Here is a 20,250-nt window from a genome sequence, read left to right on the forward strand (position 1 = left end):
ATGAGGGGTTTCTGGCATTATTGTCAGATCTGACAAGATTAGCTGCATGCTTGTTTCTGGTGTGCTTCAGACACTACTGCAGCCAAATAGATCAGCAGGGTTGCCAGGTAACTGGTATTGTTTAAAATGAAATAAATATGGCAGACTCCATATTCTACTCACTTCAGTTGTCCTTTAACGTGAAGTAAAGTGTAAATTAGACAATAAACTGTATGATATTGAGTGCATTAAGTGGCTTTCACTGTGTGATGCATGAAGTGTGTGACATAAACGTTTTAACATGTGCTCCCATATTAAACTTTACAAAGTGACCTTTTCGATTTTCTTTCCTTGTTTATTTTAGACTTCCTGTAATATCGCCTGGATACAGATGGAAAAGTGAAAGCATCATGGGGAACCAGTTAGCAGGAATTGCCCCTTCTCAGATCTTGTCTGTGGACAGTTACTTTTCTGACATCCATGACTTTGAGTATGATAAAAGCCTTGGAAGCACTCGGTTCTTTAAGGTTGCAAGGGCAAAACATCGAGAAGGTTTAGTTGTGGTCAAAGTTTTTGCCATTCAAGATCCATCTCTTCCACTTACTAACTATAAGCAGGAGCTTGAGGAGTTAAAAATTCGTCTTTGTTCCTCCCAAAACTGTCTTCCATTTCAAAAGTTTACCCTCAATGAGAAAGCTGCTCTGCTCTTCAGACAATATGTCAGGGATAACCTGTATGACCGTATAAGCACGCGGCCATTTCTCAACAATATTGAGAAGCGTTGGATTGCATTTCAGATCTTGACTGCTGTGGATCAGGCACACAAGTCTGGTGTCTGTCATGGAGATATCAAGACAGAAAACGTCATGGTGTCCAGCTGGAACTGGGTCCTTCTCACTGACTTTGCAAGTTTCAAGCCAACATATCTTCCAGAAGATAACCCTGCAGACTTTAATTACTTCTTTGATACTTCACGTAGAAGAACTTGTTATATAGCTCCAGAGAGGTTTGTGGATGGCAGTACCTTTTCCACAGAGGACCCATCTACACCTCTGGTGGATCTGACTAACAACAACCAGAGGACTAGAGGGGACCTGAAGCGGGCAATGGATATCTTTTCTGCAGGTACATAGTTGGAATAAGGAATGGATAGTTATTGTACGCTGTCAAAAACCTGGAGAAGGAATAGAATAGATTATCTGCAGTTGGGGCAGATTTAAATTCACTTCCAAATTGGGCTGGTTTCTGGAATGGCCCAACAATCATGTCGACGGATCTTATGCCAACTGTAGGATCTGTTCACGTGTCCATTGTAGAGACAAAACACAAAGATCGTCATGGTGCATGACTTCTCCAGACACCAGACTGGGCAAGGAAATATCACACGTAGCAATGCTATTAATGACCTCTCTGTTACAATGTGCGCCAAAGAATGTGGACTCACACACAGCAGGTCATACACTGAAAAGTCCAAAGATCTGTCAGCACACCAGGCTTTTCAAGAACAAACATAGTATTTATACTTCAAAGCATGTGTCAAAGACAATATGTTGTCAATTGTTTCAAGCCGCACAGGGTCTTCTTCTTTAGAACAGTGCAGACATGCATGTTGTATGTCTGTCTGCACTGTTCTGAAAAAGGGGACCCTGCTAGGTTCCAAAACAATTGTCAACATATGGTGTTTGACTCATGTTTTGAAGGATAAATACTGTTTGCTTGAGAAGCCTGGTGTGCTGATCAATCTTTGGACCTGTTTGCACAGGATTTTGCATCCAAGGATATGCACCCAACTTATACGGAGAGATGTGCCCCTCCAAACCTACGCACTTTAGCAAATCATACACTGCATCTGCTTTGAGCTGCTATGTTGGGAACCCTGAAGAGTGTAAACCCAGCCTACACCACAGTAAAAACTACAGGATTAAAGACATGGCAGGATTACAATTTTTATTGCTGTTGTAAAATTAGTTTTGCAGAAAACACTTTTCAATCAATGCTTTATTGTTATGTTAGAAGTGTGGGAAGGAGATGAATTGGAGCAGCACAAGAGCAAGGCTGCTTAGCGTTGTACTCTGTGGAGCAGTAAAAAAGCCGATGATCATATCGAGGAGGGAGATATTGGGTCAGATTTCTGAGATTGATCTCAGAGATTGATGTAAAGCAGGCATTCACACTTCGATTTTTTTTTTCTTCCCCTAGCAGATTCAATCCCATAGCGCTGTACTGTATTGAACAGTGCAATGCTGTGGTTAGATTGATTTCCCATAGATTTCATAGTGAAATCCTTTGAGAATCTTTGTGCAGTGTATGGATAGATTCGATCCCTGTCTGATCAGATTCAAATTAGAGAGGAATTGATCGGTTTGCCACATTGGGTGGTAATCGATGTGTGTATGGCCACTTTAAAGCTCAATACCATTATGAGGTAAATATCTATTAATAGTTTACCATATCTGTTATGCTGGGGACACACCATACATTTTTCCGCTCGATAGATGGGTTCGATAGATAATTTCCGACATGTCCGATATTCCTTCCGATCGTTTTTTGGGTCGATTTCTCATAGAAGTGAATGGAAAAAGATAAGAGAATTAAGTGGAAAAGGCTATCGGATGGAAAATCTAGCGGGAAAACGTATTGTGTGTACCCAGCATTATATGTATGCCCAGCTTTAGATTGTGACAGTACATCTGGAAAGCCCTTTAAACAGGATATACCACTGTCAATTATTTTTTTTTAATCTTTTGCCCAGGTTCAGCTCTGAAACCAAAAAGTTCTCTGGTGAGATATGATACAGATATTATCACCCCAAAATGTCAGATTTGAGCTCAGATAGATATTTTGCTGAGCGTAGACTAGTTATCGCAATACAGCCCTACAGCCTATGTAAACCAGGTTTGTTGCAGTCAATTGCCCATTCATAAGTATTTTTAATAACATCAGCTTTGAAGCTGAACCAAAAAAATTCAGATGACAAGATGGAGGGATAATGGTCTCTCTTGTTCTATTATAATTTCTTATGCCTGGTAAACACAAGTAGACTCTATAGCTAACCTTTTAAAATACAACTGTAACGAGAGGGCTGTGGAGGCTGCCATATTTATTTCCTTTTAAGCAATACCAGTTGCCTGGCAGCCCTGCTGATCCTCTGCCTCTAATACTTTTAGTCATAGACCCTGAACAAGCATGCAGCAGATCAGGTGTTTCGGACATTATTGTCAGATCTGAAAAGGTTAGCTGCATGCTTGTTTCTGGTGTTATTCAAACACTACTGCAACCAAATAGATCAGCAGTCCTGCCAGGCAACTGGTATTGTTTAAAATTTAAATGTCAGCCTTCATATTCTTCTCACTTCACTTGTCCTTTTAAGCAGTTCCAGTCGATTTTCTACTAATTTTTTTGTTCCCAAGTTGACATGAATCGGTCATCTGCACAAACTCGGGCTGTGTTGTGTGCGGGACCAAGCAATATTTCCTGCCATTTCCTGTTTTTGGTTGTTTTCCGTTAGTGCGTAAAGTGTTGGCAAAAGAAATTGCTGAAGGCTTTCTAACGCAAATTTGTTTGTGTAATAGGAGACTGCCTATCTCCATAGTGAACACTGGTGATACTTTTTTTTTTTCTTTGTTGTTTTTTGTTTTTGTTTTAACTAGGCTGTGTTATAGCAGAACTCTTCACAGAAGGAGTGCCCTTGTTTGATTTGTCACAACTTTTAGCTTACAAAAAAGGGCAGTTTTCACCAGATCAAGCACTTGGCAAAATTGAAGATGGTCATATCAGGCAGCTGGTAAGTACTGACACTACAACAAAGGGTGCGCAAGCACCATCCATTTGCGCTACATTAAACAACCTCAACGCCAAAATTGCAACTACCAGAATGTGCAGAACGGCATTTAAACATAGTTGTATTCAAAATTATTCAACCCCCACTGAAATTGAGTGTTTTTGCCAGTTTGACATTGATTTTGATCATTTCAGTCATCTTGTTTACAATTAATTCAAAGAGGCACTTGTAAGTCAGACAACTATAACATAACATTTATAATGAAATAACCACAAATGTCTTTTCTGTGCTCACATAATTATCAGTTTTATTCAACCCCCAAGTGACATTCATTATTAGCACTTAGTACAACATCCTTTTCCAGTTATAACAGCTTTTAAACGTCAAGCATAGCTTGACACAAGTGTCTTGCAGCGATCTACGGGTATCTTAGCTCATTCTTTATGGGCAAAAGCCTCCAGTTCAGTCACATTCTTAGGCTTGCGCGCTGCAACTGCTTTCTTTAAGTCCCACCAGAGGTTCTCAATCGGATTTGAGTCTGGTGACTGCGATGGCCACTCCAAAATGTTCCAGCCTTTAATCTGTAACCATGCTGTAGTGGACTTGGAGGTATGCTTGGGATCATTATCCTGTTGAAAGGTCCAACGTCTCCCAAGCCTCAGGTTTGTGACGGACTGCATCACATTTTCATCCAATATCTACTGAAGAGAATTCATGGTACCTTGCACACGCTGAAGCTTCCCTGCACCTGCAAAACAGCCCCAAGGCATGATTGCCCCCCCCCCCCCCCCCGCCATGCTTCACAGTAGACAAGGTGTCCTTTTCTTCATAGGCCTTGTTCTTCCTCCTCCAAACATAGCGTTGATCCATGGGCCCAAACAGTTGTAAATTTGTTTCATCAGTCCACAGAACACTATCCCAAAACTTTTGTGGTTTGTCCACATGACTTTTGGCATACTGCAGTCAACTCTTCTTATTCTTTGGAGACCGCAAGGGGGTGCACCTGGGAGTTCTGGCATGGAGGCCTTCATTACGCAGTGTGTGCCTTATTGTCTGAGCTGAAACTTCAGTACCCGCATCTGACAAATCTTTTTTCAGTTCCTCAGCAGTCACATGGGGACTTATCTCCACTTTGTGCTTCAGGTAGCGCACAGCAGTCAAAGTCAGCATCTTCTTTCTGCCAGGACCAGGTAGCGTTTTAACAGTGCCCTTTGCCTTGAATTTGCGAATGATGCTTCTTGGGTTGTGTCTCTTGGTATGTTTAAAGAGTAACCGTTAGGCAGAAAATACCCAATACATTCTCTACTGCAGGCTAACAGAGCAGTAGAAAGGATGCTAACCAGGCAATGTAAACATTCAAAATCATTCTTACTTTAGTATATTTCTCTCCTCATGTCCCAGTCTCTAAAAGTGAACGCAAGGCCGCAGAGAGAGTGACAGGCATGCTGAATCAGCCTGATTGGCTGATGCCTCTGTCACTCATCTCTCTGCAGTGCGATTGGCCGCCTGGTCTCCCCTTGTCTGCCTGGTCGCCGCTGCTGTTAGAGCGCATGGAGGGGGGCCAGAGGCTATCTCCTGTCACTGTCCTCTGCCCCCCTCCTCCAGTGGCATGTCCGCGCCCCCCCACCGTTCTGCCACCCGCCGTCACCGCATTCTCCTTTTTCCCCGCACTGAGCTTTGGGGGAAGGATAAAGGTGGTGCACACACACAGACTCCCGGAATAATGGTTCCAGGCGCTGCAGTATCCTACACTCTGCACTAGTGCAGAGAATAGATGGGAACGACAGCGCTTGGATCCATTATTAGGTGAGTCTGTGTGTGGCTGCTGCATTTATTCCTCCCCGCTGTGCTCAGAGTCAGTGCGGGGAGGAGGGGGATGCTGGGGGGGAAGAAGATCTAGCCGGACACAAGATGGCCCCTGCCAGCAACAGGAACCTTCTAATATATAAATATGATTATAACTGAAATGAAAAATTTGACACCCAGATACATCTGTTATGTAAGTAGAGCATGTATTTATCTACTTATGTATGTGTTTTTTTGAGGGGGCATTTTGGAGCTAACAGTTGCTCTTTAACATCTTTGCAATCTTCTTATAGCCATTGCTATTCCTGTGAAGATAAATCACCTCTTCTATTGTCTTCCTGGACCATTCTCTTCACCATGTAAACACACCAGTAAATGTCTAGAAGGAGCTGAGTATCAGTATCAGTTAAACCACTTCAGGATTCTGCGTACGCTTAAGTACGCCCCTGAATCCTGAAGTGGATTCCATGGAAACGGCCGCTGGTATGAGCGGCCTTTCCATGTCAGTTCACAGAGGGTGTCTCCGTGAACACCCTGCGAGCCGCCGATCGCGGCTCGCAGGGTAAATGTAAACGCACGGGGAAGATCTTCCCCGGTGTTTACATATATACGGCGCTGCTGCGCAGCAGCGCCGTAGAGGAGATCGGCGATCCCCGGCCTCTGGCCGGGGATCGCCGGCATCTGATAGGCTAAAGCCTATCCCATCAGGCGCAGGATGGAAATCCGTCCTGCGCCGCTCACAGGGGGAGGGAGAGGGAGGGAAGGGGAAGGAGGCCAGGAAGCGCTGCGGAGGGGGGCTTTGAAGAGCCCCCCCGCAAGCGCAAGCAGCCGGCGGTGATCAGACCCCCTCCCCCAGCAGGACATCCCCTAGTGGGGAAAAAAGGGGGGGAAAGTCTGATCGGCCTGGCTGCTATCTGGTCGGTGCTGCGGGCTAGAGAGCCCATGCAGCACCGATCAGCAAAAAAAAACCTGGCACAGAAGTGGTTAAATCTGCCTAATTGATGCTAATTATGCTTGATTGCTGCTCGTTAACATCCACAGGTGTTTTCAATACCTGATCTAAAACACTTGAATGAACCTCTGTTCTTAATGCTGGGTACACACTATGAGATATTATGGTCGATTTACTGTCAGATCGATTATTTCCAACATGTCAGAATTGCTTTCTGATCGATTTCCGAGCATTTTCCGATCGATTTCCTAGTAAAGTTAACGGAAATCGATTGAAAAGCAAATCAGACATGTTGGAAATAGTTAATCTAACAGTAAATCGACCATAAAATCTCAGTGTGTACCCAACATAAGAGCGGTAGTCTTTAAGGGGTTGAATAATTGTGGCAATGAAGAAATTACAAAAAAAACATTTAATACTGTATTTATGTATGTATTAATTGATGTCATTTTAGTTGCATTTGGTTCTTTAAAAAGTCCTTGTAAGATTTCATTCTGAACACAATTACAAATGTACACTAAATTCCCTAAAACCCTTTACAGCATTGGGGGTTGAATATTTGTGAACACAACTCGTACATGAATACTACAACAAAGCAAAGCCTCAATTTACTGCACCAGACCGAATACATGGTAAGAACGGAACAGAGGCGCCAACAGAATAAAATTAGTCACCAATTAAAACCAATTAAAATGTTGGTGGCGAGGGTGGACTCGTCTCCTAAACAAAAAACCACAACCGCTGTGTATGTTACTACAATTTTAATCAATTTAGTAAGTACTCCAAAAATAAATGCAACGCGTTTCTCGGGTCTCAAGCCCGCTTCATCAGGCAAAAATGTAAACAGGAGTAACAGCGCAGTAGTGTATGCTCGTGTAGCGTCTCTGCCTACATACATGGTAAATTCTAAATCATTTATTGAACTACTCAAGACTTAAAAACATCTAAATACACCAGAATCAACATGGCCGGGGCATCAATGATAATATAATAAGTAAATATCGAGCTACATTAAATGGCGTAATCGTGGAGGACAAATAAAGTGCTAGTGCATAATGCATACAATGATTACACGATATGTGAAATAAGCATAATGAGAAATGCACGTGTATACAATCATATTAAAGTGCTAGTACAAATGCATTGAATACTGCAAAAAAACAGATTGCCGAGCAGCCAAAGATGTCTTAAACCTAAGTGATGGCTGGATGGTGTAATGGTTTAGGGCTTTGCCTCTGACACAGGAGACCGGGGTTTGAATCTCGGCTCTGCCTGTTCAGTACCTATTCAGTAGGAGACCTTAGGCAAGTCTCCCTAACACTGCTACTGCCTATAGAGCGCGTCCTCGTGGATGCAGCTCTGGCGCTTCGAGTCCACCAGGAGAAAAGCGCAATATAAATGTTATTTGTCTTTGATATACCACAAAACAATAAAGATAGAGATTCCCACAGTGACAAAGTACACCGGTGAAAGAAATACACACCAATAGTGTACCAATCCAATCTGAGGATCCAATGTGAAAAAGCCAATCTATTTGGTGAATCGGTAGCGCTCTTCATGCATGGTTTTGAATCCTTTGCTTTTCTTGCACTATTGTATACTATTGTGTGTTTCTTTCACTGGTGTACTTTATTTATCATTTATTCAATCTAGTGCGGTATATTGAGGATTTGCTTTGTTGTAGTATTCAAGCTTGTAAGTACTGAACAAAATGTTGTCTTTAGAAAGTATCTGAAAGCATTTGCACTTCTGCTCCTTTTAGGGCTGGTTCACACTGGCTTCTGCTGAAGCTTCTACTTCAGTATAGGGATAGGCTAGGCTTTTATGGGCTTTCAGTGGCTTTTGCTGGCTTTCAAAAGACTTCTAGAAGCTGCATGTTGCTTTTGAGTTAAGACTGGGATCAACTGCCAGGCTTTTATGAAAGCCTGCAAAAGCTTGTACTAAATTCTCCCATTCACATGCATGGGAGGGCGGTAGATCCCTAAAAAATGTCTTTTAAAATGCCTCGTTTAATGCCAGCAAAACGTTTGTGTCAACCAGTCTCTGAAAAATGGTGGTGGTGATAGGACTCCTTCCTTCTGTCTCTCCCTCCTACTTTCCTTTTCCCCCCCCCCCCCCCTTTCTTTCTTCTTCTTCTCTTGTTGATCATTCCTAGATGAACTGCTGCTGGGGATTGTCCTTGCAACTGTTCAAAACCTTTGAGGCTTCTTTCACATCTACAATGCCTACTATGGCCTGCGGCGTGTCGTCGGGATGTTGCGGTGGGACGCAATTAGCGGCGGTAGCTATTCATTTACCCGACGGGAAAACGCCGGCTCTGAACGATTAAAAGCTCCTGGGTGCGTCAAACAGCAACGCACCAAAACGCAGTGTCGGATGTGAAATATCTATAGACTTTCATTTTACCTTGGTTAACACAAAGTTTTCACTTTGTGTTAATACGTGGAAAACTGCCTCATATGTGAAAGAGCCCTGAGTCCTAATGTAATACATCTGTGTATGTATTACTGGGCACTTCAGAGAGGTGAAGGCTACTCTGACACCGATTTCTTCACTGGCTAGGACATGTAAGCACACTGATATGAGATCTAAAACCAACTGTGTTATTCCTCTCCCCCTCCCCCTTCCAAAGACATACATGCAGCGGTCAGGGTCATAGATTAGCCGTTTGTGGACAGTTGCAGGACCTGGAGCCTTATGGATGGATTCCTCGTACACATGGATCTGGACAGTGTGACGCTAAGGCTGTGCAGACACATTCTGTTGCTGTGCAGCGCGGAGGAGGGCTGACAGAGCAGCACATGAGGAAGCGTCATGGAGCGGGTAGGATGATGCACTGAGGGGGATTGGGTGCCGCTGTGCACCAGCTATAATCTCTGCAATTGCGGTCATTTTAAGCCACCTCTGCCAAGTTTAATCTAGCATGTGTAGAAGCCTTCAATCTGGGATTCAACCTTCAAGGCAGAATTGATATTGAGTAGTATAGTGTCACACAACATATCAGGAAAATCCTGTCCTTCACAGAGCAGAACCATATTTACTCTATTTACCCTTATACCATCAGGTCATAAGGTGCATTTATAAATCTCAAGATGCTCCATAAATCTCAAGTGTCATTTGTGAAGTATGACTCTAGCAGCCCAACCCTCATGGGTATTTTAGATATATAATGTTTTTAGAAACACACAGAACATTTTGTAATTGTTACCATATGTCCCTGAGCAGGATGGGCCATGCGATGGCCACATGCAATTGTAGTAAAATGTCGACTGTTGAGATGTGGGAATGACACAATTGTTTTAGGCATTATAGTCTTTTTGGGTTGGTCCTTATTGATTATTTCTCAATTTTGACCAATTCCTGTTTAAAAATAAAAAGTGCTACTGACATAAAAACGGTATGTCCCCCCAGTAAAGATATCCAGATGTGTCCCCAGTATTACCCCCCCAGTATAGCCAGATGTGTCCCCAGTGTTTGCCACCCCAAGAATAGATTTACAGATGCACCCCCAGGAATAGCGCCCCTCTTTATAGCCAGATGTGTCCCCGGGATCAGCATTACCCCATTATAGCCAGATGTATCCCCAGGATTAGCACTGCCCCCCCCATTATAGCCAAATGTGTCCCCAGTATTAAGTTATGGCCCCCCAGGTGCCCAGATGTGCCATATTATTAAAGTCTCCCCTCGGTTACCCAGATGTCCCCAGTCACTTTAACACCCTTCTTTATATATCCTCTTCCCCCCCCCCCCCCCCCCCCCAAGAATCGAAAGCCAGATGTCCCCCCCCCCCCCCCCTCCAATCAGGCAACCCCTTCCTTTCACAACTCATTAAAGAAAATGCACCAGCAAGCAGCCTCTCTCACCTTACCTCGTTCCTGCGACTATCCTGAAGCCCGAGCTTCCGATCCCCGCTCTGCAGTCAGCCACGTACTGCCGGTTACCCGGGTCCCGGCTTGATGACGTCATCAAGCCGGGACCCGGGCAACCGGCATTACGCGGCTAAATGCAGAGCGGGGATCGGAGGCTCGGGCTTCAGGATAGTCGCAGGAACAAGGTAAGGTGAGTGAGGCTGCTTGCTGGAGGATTTTTTTAATGATTTCTGCACGGAAGGGGACAGATGAAAGATCGCTACAGTTGACCTGTCCTCAAGTCCCACCAACAGCGCATGTTTTGTGGAAGTCCACAAAGGTAGTTAATCAGACACTAATTACTTCACCTGTGTATGTTTGTGGTTTTCTGCAAAACGTGTACTGTTGGTGGGCCTTGAGGATAGGGTTGGCGAACTATGCCGTAAAGGACCACTATCGTGAAAATCTTAAAATTTAAAATGTATGTAAACATATACAAATAAGAAGTGCATTTATCACAGATTAAAATGAGCCATACATTACTTTTCCCCTATGTTGCTGTCACACACAGTAGGTATGTTTTTTTTTTTTTTGTTTTTGTTTTTTTAGCTTACTAACATGCTCATGTAAAACAGTTGTACCACAGGATTCAGTTCAGGCGTTGGGATCTGGTTATGGCTAGTTCTGCTATCAATCAGTGGATATGTCCAGGGGTTGAAACTTGTCAAGCTCCTGTTTTGTGTAGTTAATAACTCTTGAAGCAAGACAGGAGGGTTCTTGTCTGTCCAGACTGTCCTTACTGCCCAAAGGGTGTACAGATTTAAGGCTTGTAAAGCAGAGCAGTTTCAGCTAATTTTGAAAGTTTACATCCAATTACAAATTGGAATGGATAAATAATTTTAATAAACTCCTGGAGAGATTTAGGCATGGTCATATATGACTACTACACAGAGAATTGAATGTGTGAATTAAACACCAAGTGAACACCTGAAATAACTGGCTAAGCAAATTTGGCCTAATGCTCATGCAAATTTGCTTAGCCAGTTATGTCAGGTGTTCACTTGGTGTTTAATGCACACATTCAATTCTCTGTGTAATGGTCATATGTGAGCAGGAGTGACTATGAAAATCTTGAGATTGATTCTGAGACTTGCATCAAATATTTGGGAGTCCAAGTAGTGGAGTTACAGAAGAGTGGAAGGTTCCTATCACTTCCAAAACCTATTGACGCTGGCTGCACCCTATCGAGTTTGGGCACTTTACATTTCATATTTCAGTCACACTTCAAATTCTTATTGTTCACTGTTCGGTTTCTCTATTAATGTACACTTGAACCAGTTTTAAACAGTTATAATGAAATGTTTAAATCTCTTTGGAAGGTGACGCAAATGATTCGTCGTGAGCATGAAAAGCAATTGGCCGCGGAAGATTACTTGAAGCAACAGAAGGGCAATGCCTTCCCGGAAATATTTTACTCCTTTTTGCAGCCATATATGGCCCAATTTGCTAAGGAAACCTTCAACTCTGCCGATGAGCGTATTCTGGTTATCCGTAAGGATTTGGATAATATTGTCCATAACCTTTGTGGAGATGACCGAAGTGAGAATGTGGAGAATGAATCCAAAGATAATGGCCTCCTTATCCTTGTCTCAGTGATTACCTCCTGTTTGCAGACTCTGAAGTACTGTGACTCTAAGCTGGCAGCTCTGGAGCTTATTCTCCATCTTGCTCCACGACTGAGTGTGGGGATTTTATTGGATCGCATCACGCCATATCTATTGCACTTCAGTAATGACTCTGTGCCTAGGGTGAAAGCTGAGGCCGTGCGAACATTGACCAAAGTATTAGCCCTGGTCAAGGAGGTGCCCAGAAATGACATTAATATTTACCCAGAGTACATCCTACCTGGTATAGCCCATCTGGCTCAGGATGAGGCTACAATCGTGAGACTGGCCTATGCAGGTGAGAAAATTCTACTCACTTTACTAAATTATTATTATTTTACTGTGCACTGTATGAGAGTAATTCACTAGATGCAATGAACTCTTACCATCCTATCATTTTCAGAATAATTTCTTTATTTTTTTATGTTTTCTTTTATGTTGCATGATTGCTCGACATTAGTGCCAGTTCATTTGCCTACACTGTCACATATTACGTTCAGTGCTAATATACAGTATAGTATACAGTTTCTAAAAATTCAGGTAAATATCAAGTATTGCCTATGATATTTATGTACCATTTGTAGCCAGGCAGAGTTCTTGGGCAAAGATATTGTAAAGGTGGCCCTACATCAGGCAACTTAGCTGCCGGTCAACCATCCGATTCGATTATAATCTGCTGAAAATCTGTGCCACCAAAATCATGCCTGATTGAGGATGCCACCATTTTCATGCCAAAATTGGTCGCACCTATGGATCGGATATGCTGCAAGATGGTAACGGCATGTGATATCAGGACAAGCAACGAGTGCGATGGAACCCAGGGGGTTTTGCCCCATGCAGTATACTTTACCTGTCAGTGTTCACCGCTGGCTCCATGCTCTGTCTACCTACACGTGTCCCATGTGGTTGCTGGCGCATTTGTGGGTGTGATGTTTGATCAGAGATAGCTCTGTCTTTTGGTTGATCTGCCCATACATCAGCTTGTACGACATGCACCATCTTCTTTACCTGACCATAAGCTTCTGCTGGCATTTGTAATTCTCGTCAGAGTCACACGAGTACAAAGCTGTACTTGCATCCATGGACTACATCCCCCAGCATGCATCACGGTGTGCGCATGACTCCGCTAGGAATTGCAAATACCGTCAGAAGATGGCATATACCGTACGGGCCGGGGGCCACAGGAGCAGCACCTTGTAGGTAAGTAATAGTGCTAATCCCTGTCCCCCAACAGCACATACCATTATGAACCTCCCCATTTAGGAAAACAAAAATACAGTGTTCAGTGAGCTGTAAGAGTGATGGACAGTTAGGGATGTGAGTATTTTGATGTCCTGCAGAAAAAGTCTATACTATATAAAATTTTAATACAATAAACTTTTATAAAATGCTTAGATCTATAGTTGTGGTATTATTGCATACATGTTTTTTTCATTGTAATTTTAAAAGATCATGCTTTTACTGTTGTGTTTTTTTCCCCTTCCCCTGTGTTTTTTTTTTTTTTTTTTAAATAGAAAATATAGCTTTACTGGCAGAGACTGCCCTACGGTTTTTAGAGTTGGTGCAGCTGAAAAACTTAAGCATGGAGAATGACCCCAGCAGTGAGGAGCTAGATGAGGTGTCTCACCCCAGTGAGAGCTATGATACAGGTATATCTTAGCCCGTCTGCTTCACAAAAGTGCTTCAACTGACAATATTCTACAATATAGTGTTACATAAACCCTACTATCTAAGAAAATCACTAATTTTGGACTTCCAATATGAATTTAAATATTATAAATTTGGAGGAATTATACTGTGTTTGGATGCTTCACCCATAGCTGGGCAAGTTATAGAGTGCAAAACTCTGCATGAAATTCAACCTTAAAGCTGGTTTATTAATTGTTTTACTTCAGAAACATGTAAACAGAGGAAAATGAAGTTTTCCAAGTTTCCTTTATTTCACACAGCTGGAACAAGCATGCAGCCAGTGGAGACAGGAAATCTGATCAGTATACTTGTTCTGTATCGGTGAACACTGGAGTGGTGGCTCTTGGAAGGTCCCATAGCTGATTGTATTATCGCTAATCTGCAGATGGCTTGTCCTGACTCCAGTAAATGCATACATTTGCAGATGTGTGACCAGGGGCGTAACAATAGACTCTGCAAGGGATGGGGGGGTGGGGTTCTTTTTCCCTGTCCTGAGAGACTGACAACTAAGTGCACGGAGAGAGAAAATCTTTCTGCTCTCTGCACAATTGTTCTAATGACTGCATCTGCTCAGCCACTGATAAGGAGTCATACTGCTCCATTATAGATGGACAGAATGTAATAAGCTGAGGCTGGGGCACACATCTGTCAGTATTGGTTCTCAGTTTACCTGTGCAGAAAGCATGGGGAAGGGGGGTTAGCGGGATGGCCCCTTCCAAAGTTTTGCATGAGGGCCCAGTGATTTCTAGTTATGCCCCTGTGTTTGACAAAGAAACTACATAGGCCAAAAGAACAGCATGACTGCCAGACTTGTATATCTTTCATGGGGATGGCTATGCTTGCAAATCTTGCTTGCCTCTGGTTGGAATCTGAGAATTTAGGGCGGCCATGTTACATTTTGCAATTGCTAGCTATAGCCGGAAATTTGGGTGTCGGAAAAAATGGTGGATGCCAAAAGCCCCCAGGCAAAATAGTGGCAGTGGAATTCTGCTACTGTGTAGCGGAACTCTGCAGGAACGGCAGCAAGCATGTGTTTTGAACAGCTATATAGCTACTTGTTGAGAGCAGTGGGGGGTTTTGATTATTGATCTGTCCCTGAGTGGGGTAATTACTGGGATTAGTGTTAAAAGTAGGTGGGGAAGATTGGTGTAAAGGTGGCCATATACTTATAGATTTGCAGCAGATTTGACCATCAGATAATTTGTCAGATGCCTGTCAGGTGGAATCTATCTGATGTGAGACAAGAATCTGCCTGATGTGTGCCTCACAGTAGGAACAGATTTCCAATACATTTCAGAATGAAATCTATTGGAAATCGATCTAAATGCATTATTGGACCATTGGACCCAATGCAACTCTATGGGCCATCGATCTGCTGCCAGCAACAGATCAACCTAGATTTTCCATCCTGTCAGATCAAATCGATCGAAATCGGCCGCAAATCAATCAATCGATAGATTTGATAGAATCGATTTCCGATCGATCAATGGCTTATATCGACAAGTGTATGGTCCCCTTTAGGCATAGGTGGGGGATAGTTAGTGTGAAAATTGGGGAACAGAGGATGTGATAGAATATCAGTATAATTACCAATATAATATAATTACCAATATCCTACTCTCAGGCATAGAATATCTTAGAATTACCGTCTCTATTATCTGGCACTCCTTTTTTCCTTGCGCCTATATTGCATGCATGTACGCGCTTCTGGTTTCTTATAAAGTTATTTGCTATATATTTTAACCTTATGTTTTACATTTTTTTGTGAACCATGTATTTTTTTTTTTAGTCCTTTCATTTGCAATACATTGTTTTCTTATTGTATTAATGCCTCTGTGCTGTCATGGTTAGAGTTGCAGGCTTTACACGAGATGGTCCAGCAGAAGGTGGTGACACTGCTTAGTGATCCGGAGAACATAGTAAAGCAGACACTAATGGAGAGTGGCATCACCAGGCTCTGTGTATTCTTCGGTCGACAAAAAGCTAACGATGTTCTTCTATCCCACATGATCACTTTCCTCAATGACAAAAATGATTGGCACCTTAGAGGGGCATTTTTTGACAGTATTGTAGGTATGTACTTATTTGTTCTGGTTTAAAAAAATGTAATAACTAAGTAGGTGCTTCAGGCTGTTTTGCTGTCCATTTTCTCTTTTGTGTTATCTTCTAAATATAGCTCATTGGAATGCCCTTGACAATGATTGGTTTACCTGGTTGTAGCTAGATTGACCTACCTTTGTTGAGCTGTTGCTTTCTTTCCAGGTGTAGCAGCATACGTTGGATGGCAGAGTTCTTCTATCCTAAAGCCACTTCTCCAACAAGGTCTGAGTGATGTAGAAGAGTTTGTGATCTTTAAGGCTCTCAATGCTCTGACTTGCATGTGCCAGCTAGGCCTACTTCAGAAACCACACATCTATGAATTTTCTTGTGACATTGGTAAGCAAAGGTTTTTTTTTTTTTTCAGGTTACTCTTGAAATAGGTAGTTTAAAGAGGAACTTTAACCAAGGATTGAACTTCATTCCAATCAGTAGCTGATGTCCCCTGTATTTTCACTACAGTTCCTCTTTAAAAGGAAACTAAAATGAGAGGAATATTGATGTTTCCTTTTAAACAATACCATTTGTCTGGCAGTCCTGCTGATCTCTTTGGCTGCATTAGTGGCTGAATCACACAACTGAAACAAGCATGCAACTAATCCAGTCTGATTTCAGTCAGAGCACCTGATCTGCATGCTTGTTTAGGGGCTGTGGCTGAAAGTATTAGAGACACAGGATTAGTAGGAGAGTCAGGCAACTGGTATTATTTTAAAAGGAAAAATCCATATGCTTCTCAGTTTAGGTTCCCTTTAAGTACATCAGTGAAGTATCAGTGAGTTTTTTCTTAATTTTACCTGCAGTTCAGTAAACACTACTGCATTCAAGAAGCATTCATATAGGAAGTGAACATTTTTGGGCCAAAGCAAATTGATAAGCGCCAAGCTATTCCAGCGCAGGATACCTATGTCCTTGGTCAACTGCTTCTCCATTCACTTAAAGGATACCCGAAGTTACATGTGACATGATGAGATAAACATGTATATGTACAGTGCCTAGCACACAAATAACTATGCTGTGTTCCTTTTTTTTTTCTCTGTCTGAAAGCGTTAAATATCAGGTATGTAAGTGGCTGACTCAGTCCTGACTCAGACAGGAAGTGACAACAGTGTGACCCTCACTGATAAGAAATTCCCCTTTTTATCTCTTTCTTGCTATTTGAAGCCATTTTTTTTTTTGCTAGGAAAGTGTTTTATAGTTGCAATTTCTTATCCGTGAGGGTCACACTGTAGTCACTTCCTGGCTCAGTCAGGACTGAGTCAGACACCTACATGCCTGATATTTAACTCTTTCAGACAGAGAAAGAAAAAAAGAAACACAGCATAGTTATTTGTGTGCTAGGCACTGTACATACACATGTCTGTCTCATCATGCCACATGTCACTTCGGGTATCCTTTAAATGGGGGGTGCCCAACATGACTGCACTTAAACTACCTTGATACCGAGATTACATAGCAGTTGGTATAATCTCAACCCTATTTATTTCAGGGACTTCATTTCAGGATAGTCTTTTTGTGTTGTATTTAGGTACTTGAATTTTTCGTTACATGAATATATTGAAAGGGATTCCTATGACCTGTAGGATAATAGATTTTGTTTTGTTATTTTGTTTACATTGTCCGCGTTCATTAAATGGGGATCTTGTTATGCCATGGAGGGGGAATAGTTTAGTTTACTTTGGAAGGGAAATTATAAACGGGTGGGGTTTGCTTGGACATAGCAAGGAATTTCACAAAGGGATTTCTTGTACACATGCTAAGCTTGGAAAACCGTAAAGCACATAAGAGATTCAGCAAACCTGGATTTTTTTTAAATCTTTATTAGGTGTTAGGAAGTTAGAGCCCTGACCTTAGTTATTTTAGAACATTGTGAGGCTGCTGAAATTTTAATAATTTGGTGAAATCTCCTTTTATTCAGAAACCATTCATATCCACTTGTCCTTGGTACAGTCCTAGAAATCAATGGTTAATTTTCCAAGCTTCTATATTGCCCCTGCATGTATTTATACTTGTTACTTATTGATTGATTATTGATAGCTTGATGCACAAAAGTGAGGTAATATTGCCATGCACAGACATGGCAATATTACCGGCAGCATGTTTTGTGAGTTTATTATTATTAGCTTGGCCCACGGTACTTCGAGTAGTGCGACCGTTGCTAAGGTAATGCACACTACTAACGTGTGTTAAGGTAGCAATGGTCGCTCTACTCAAGTACCATTTCGCGTGCTAATAGTGCAACTTAAGTTACACATCTGTCTGTGCACGGCAGTGTTACTGCACTTTTTTTGTGCCTCAAGCCCTTTGTCTCTAAATCGTGTAATTTCAAGCAAACTTGAGCCTCATACACAGGCTAGTTAAAGCTCAGCCAAGGCAGCTCATAACTACCACCTCTACGGAGAATCTAGTGTATAAAAGGCAGTCCCCAATTGCCTTGGCTGACGACTCAGCCTAGAAAATCAACTTGGCTGAAAAATGTCCGAGACCATTGTTTTCTGCTCTCTCCACGCCCGCAGCATGACACGTTTCTCAAGACTCGCCTCACGTGCCATTCCTTCAGCCTTCCTTTCCCCGCATAGCAACAGAATGTGTTGCTAGTGATGCCACTGTACAGCCTCAGACCTGCAATGTAGCTCAAGGTATCGACTCTCGATCCCTGCTTTTGATACGACTCCTATGTGTGTATGAGGCTAAAGCCTAGTTTGTCTGATCTTTATTTAAAGGTGTGGAAGATGTCAATTGCAGTTTTCTATTTTTGGATCTGTTCTAAAATTGGACAAGTTACAGGTCAGATAATGATTGACCGTTTCGCCAGCCAGCATGACCACAGTACTAGACCTACAGTCAGGAGGAAAAAAGTATGCCCTTTTTCAGTTCCAAAGTTTGGTGTATCAGAACATAGTAAATAGTCACAATCTTTCTTTGAGTATGATTTCAATATTGCCTGCAGGTACAGGCTCATTGGAAAATTGTTATGATAGATAACAGTCTAATGTGTGGTTTTTAAAGTAGCTGTTGTATGTGTGTACTGACATGTCATTTCGTTATCACTGTTTTTGTGTATTTAATATTTTTTTTTTTTTATTTTCAGCCCCTTTTTTATGCCATCCAAACCTGTGGATACGGTATGGAGCTGTGGGTTTTATTACTACAGTTGCTCAGCAGTTGAATATTGCTGATGTTTACTGTAAGTTAATGCCCTACCTGCATCCTTTCATCACACAGCCTATAATTCAGGTATGCTTCTGCCTCACAGGGTAGTTGAATGTTTATATATGTTACGGCCAGAACCCGAAGTTTGGCCAGAACTAGAAGTGGCCGGCCACTTCGGGTTCTGGCCGGCCAATGTGCGAACTGGCCGCTGCGTTGCGGCCAATGTGAGAAATGCAACAATTCCTGTAAAGTTAATGGGATGTTGTGGCCGCAGCGGGCAAATGTATCACACATCTTACTTTATTCAATGACATTAAGCCGACCGGCTTTTTCCCCGCTTTCTCTCTTCCCCTCGCCTCTCTCTCCTCCCCTCGCCTCTCTCTCTTCCTTCTCTTATGGGCAGCCGGGCGGGGGACACGCGTGTCCAGGAGAGTCGTTCGTCGCGGCAGGAGAGCAGAGCGGGGAGGCTGCAGACATTGCTTCTGCCAGCACCCGCTCTGCAAGAACGGCAGGATTCCCCTGCCGCGACGAACGACTCCGGAGGGACACGCGTGTCCCCGCCCGGCTGCCCATAAGAGAAGAAGAGAGAGGGGCGGGGGGAGGAGAGAGAGGCGGGGGGGGGGGGGGGGGGGAGGAGAGAGGCAGAGAAAAAGCCGGGCGGCTTAATGTCATTGAATAAAGTAAGATGTGTGATACATTTGCCCGCTGCGCTGCGGCCACAACATCCCATTAACCTTACAGGAATTGTTGCATTTCTCACATTGGCCGCAGCGCAGCGGCCAGTTCGCACATTGGCCGGCCAGAACCCGAAGTGGCCGGCCACTTCTAGTTCTGGCCAAACTTCGGGTTCTGGCCGTAACATATACATGAAATCTGCATAGCAGAGGTTGCCTAGCAAATATGAATTATTCCTGAAAGCATTATATAATTTATTTCTTCTTGCATCTTGGTTATTTACTGTTTCATTCTGTTCATTTTTGTGTTAACAGATAGAAAAGGAACTTGTGTTGTTGAGCGTGCTGAAAGAACCTGTAAGCCGCTCAATATTTGATTATGCTTTACGGTCAAAGGACATTGCAAGTCTCTTTAGACATCTCCAAATGCGTCAGAAGAAGAGGAATGGTACTTTACCTGAGTGCCCTCCTGCTGAAGATCCGGCTATTGCTCAACTTTTGAAGAAGCTCTTGTCACAAGTATGTTTTTTTGTTGTTGTTTTTTTTTTTTTTAAACAGTTTATTTCTTGGGACTACTGGTATATTGTTTATTTAATAGCCCTTGTTGGGA

General features: G+C 42.7%; 1 protein-coding gene across 1 annotated transcript in view; it reads left to right on the top strand.

Moving 5' to 3' along the window:
- The window catches only part of PIK3R4 (phosphoinositide-3-kinase regulatory subunit 4), a 69,044-nt gene that overhangs the window by 11,400 nt on the left and 37,394 nt on the right, over positions 1-20,250 (top strand). The window contains exons 2-9 of the mRNA XM_068236273.1: positions 344-1,104; positions 3,630-3,763; positions 11,746-12,328; positions 13,545-13,679; positions 15,571-15,792; positions 15,982-16,155; positions 18,905-19,050; positions 19,956-20,159. Coding sequence (XP_068092374.1) covers positions 344-1,104; positions 3,630-3,763; positions 11,746-12,328; positions 13,545-13,679; positions 15,571-15,792; positions 15,982-16,155; positions 18,905-19,050; positions 19,956-20,159 — 2,359 coding nt within the window. The remainder of the gene's footprint in view (positions 1-343; positions 1,105-3,629; positions 3,764-11,745; positions 12,329-13,544; positions 13,680-15,570; positions 15,793-15,981; positions 16,156-18,904; positions 19,051-19,955; positions 20,160-20,250) is intronic.

Source organism: Hyperolius riggenbachi, chromosome 5, assembly GCF_040937935.1.
Source record: "Hyperolius riggenbachi isolate aHypRig1 chromosome 5, aHypRig1.pri, whole genome shotgun sequence".
Classification (NCBI taxonomy): domain Eukaryota; kingdom Metazoa; phylum Chordata; class Amphibia; order Anura; family Hyperoliidae; genus Hyperolius; species Hyperolius riggenbachi.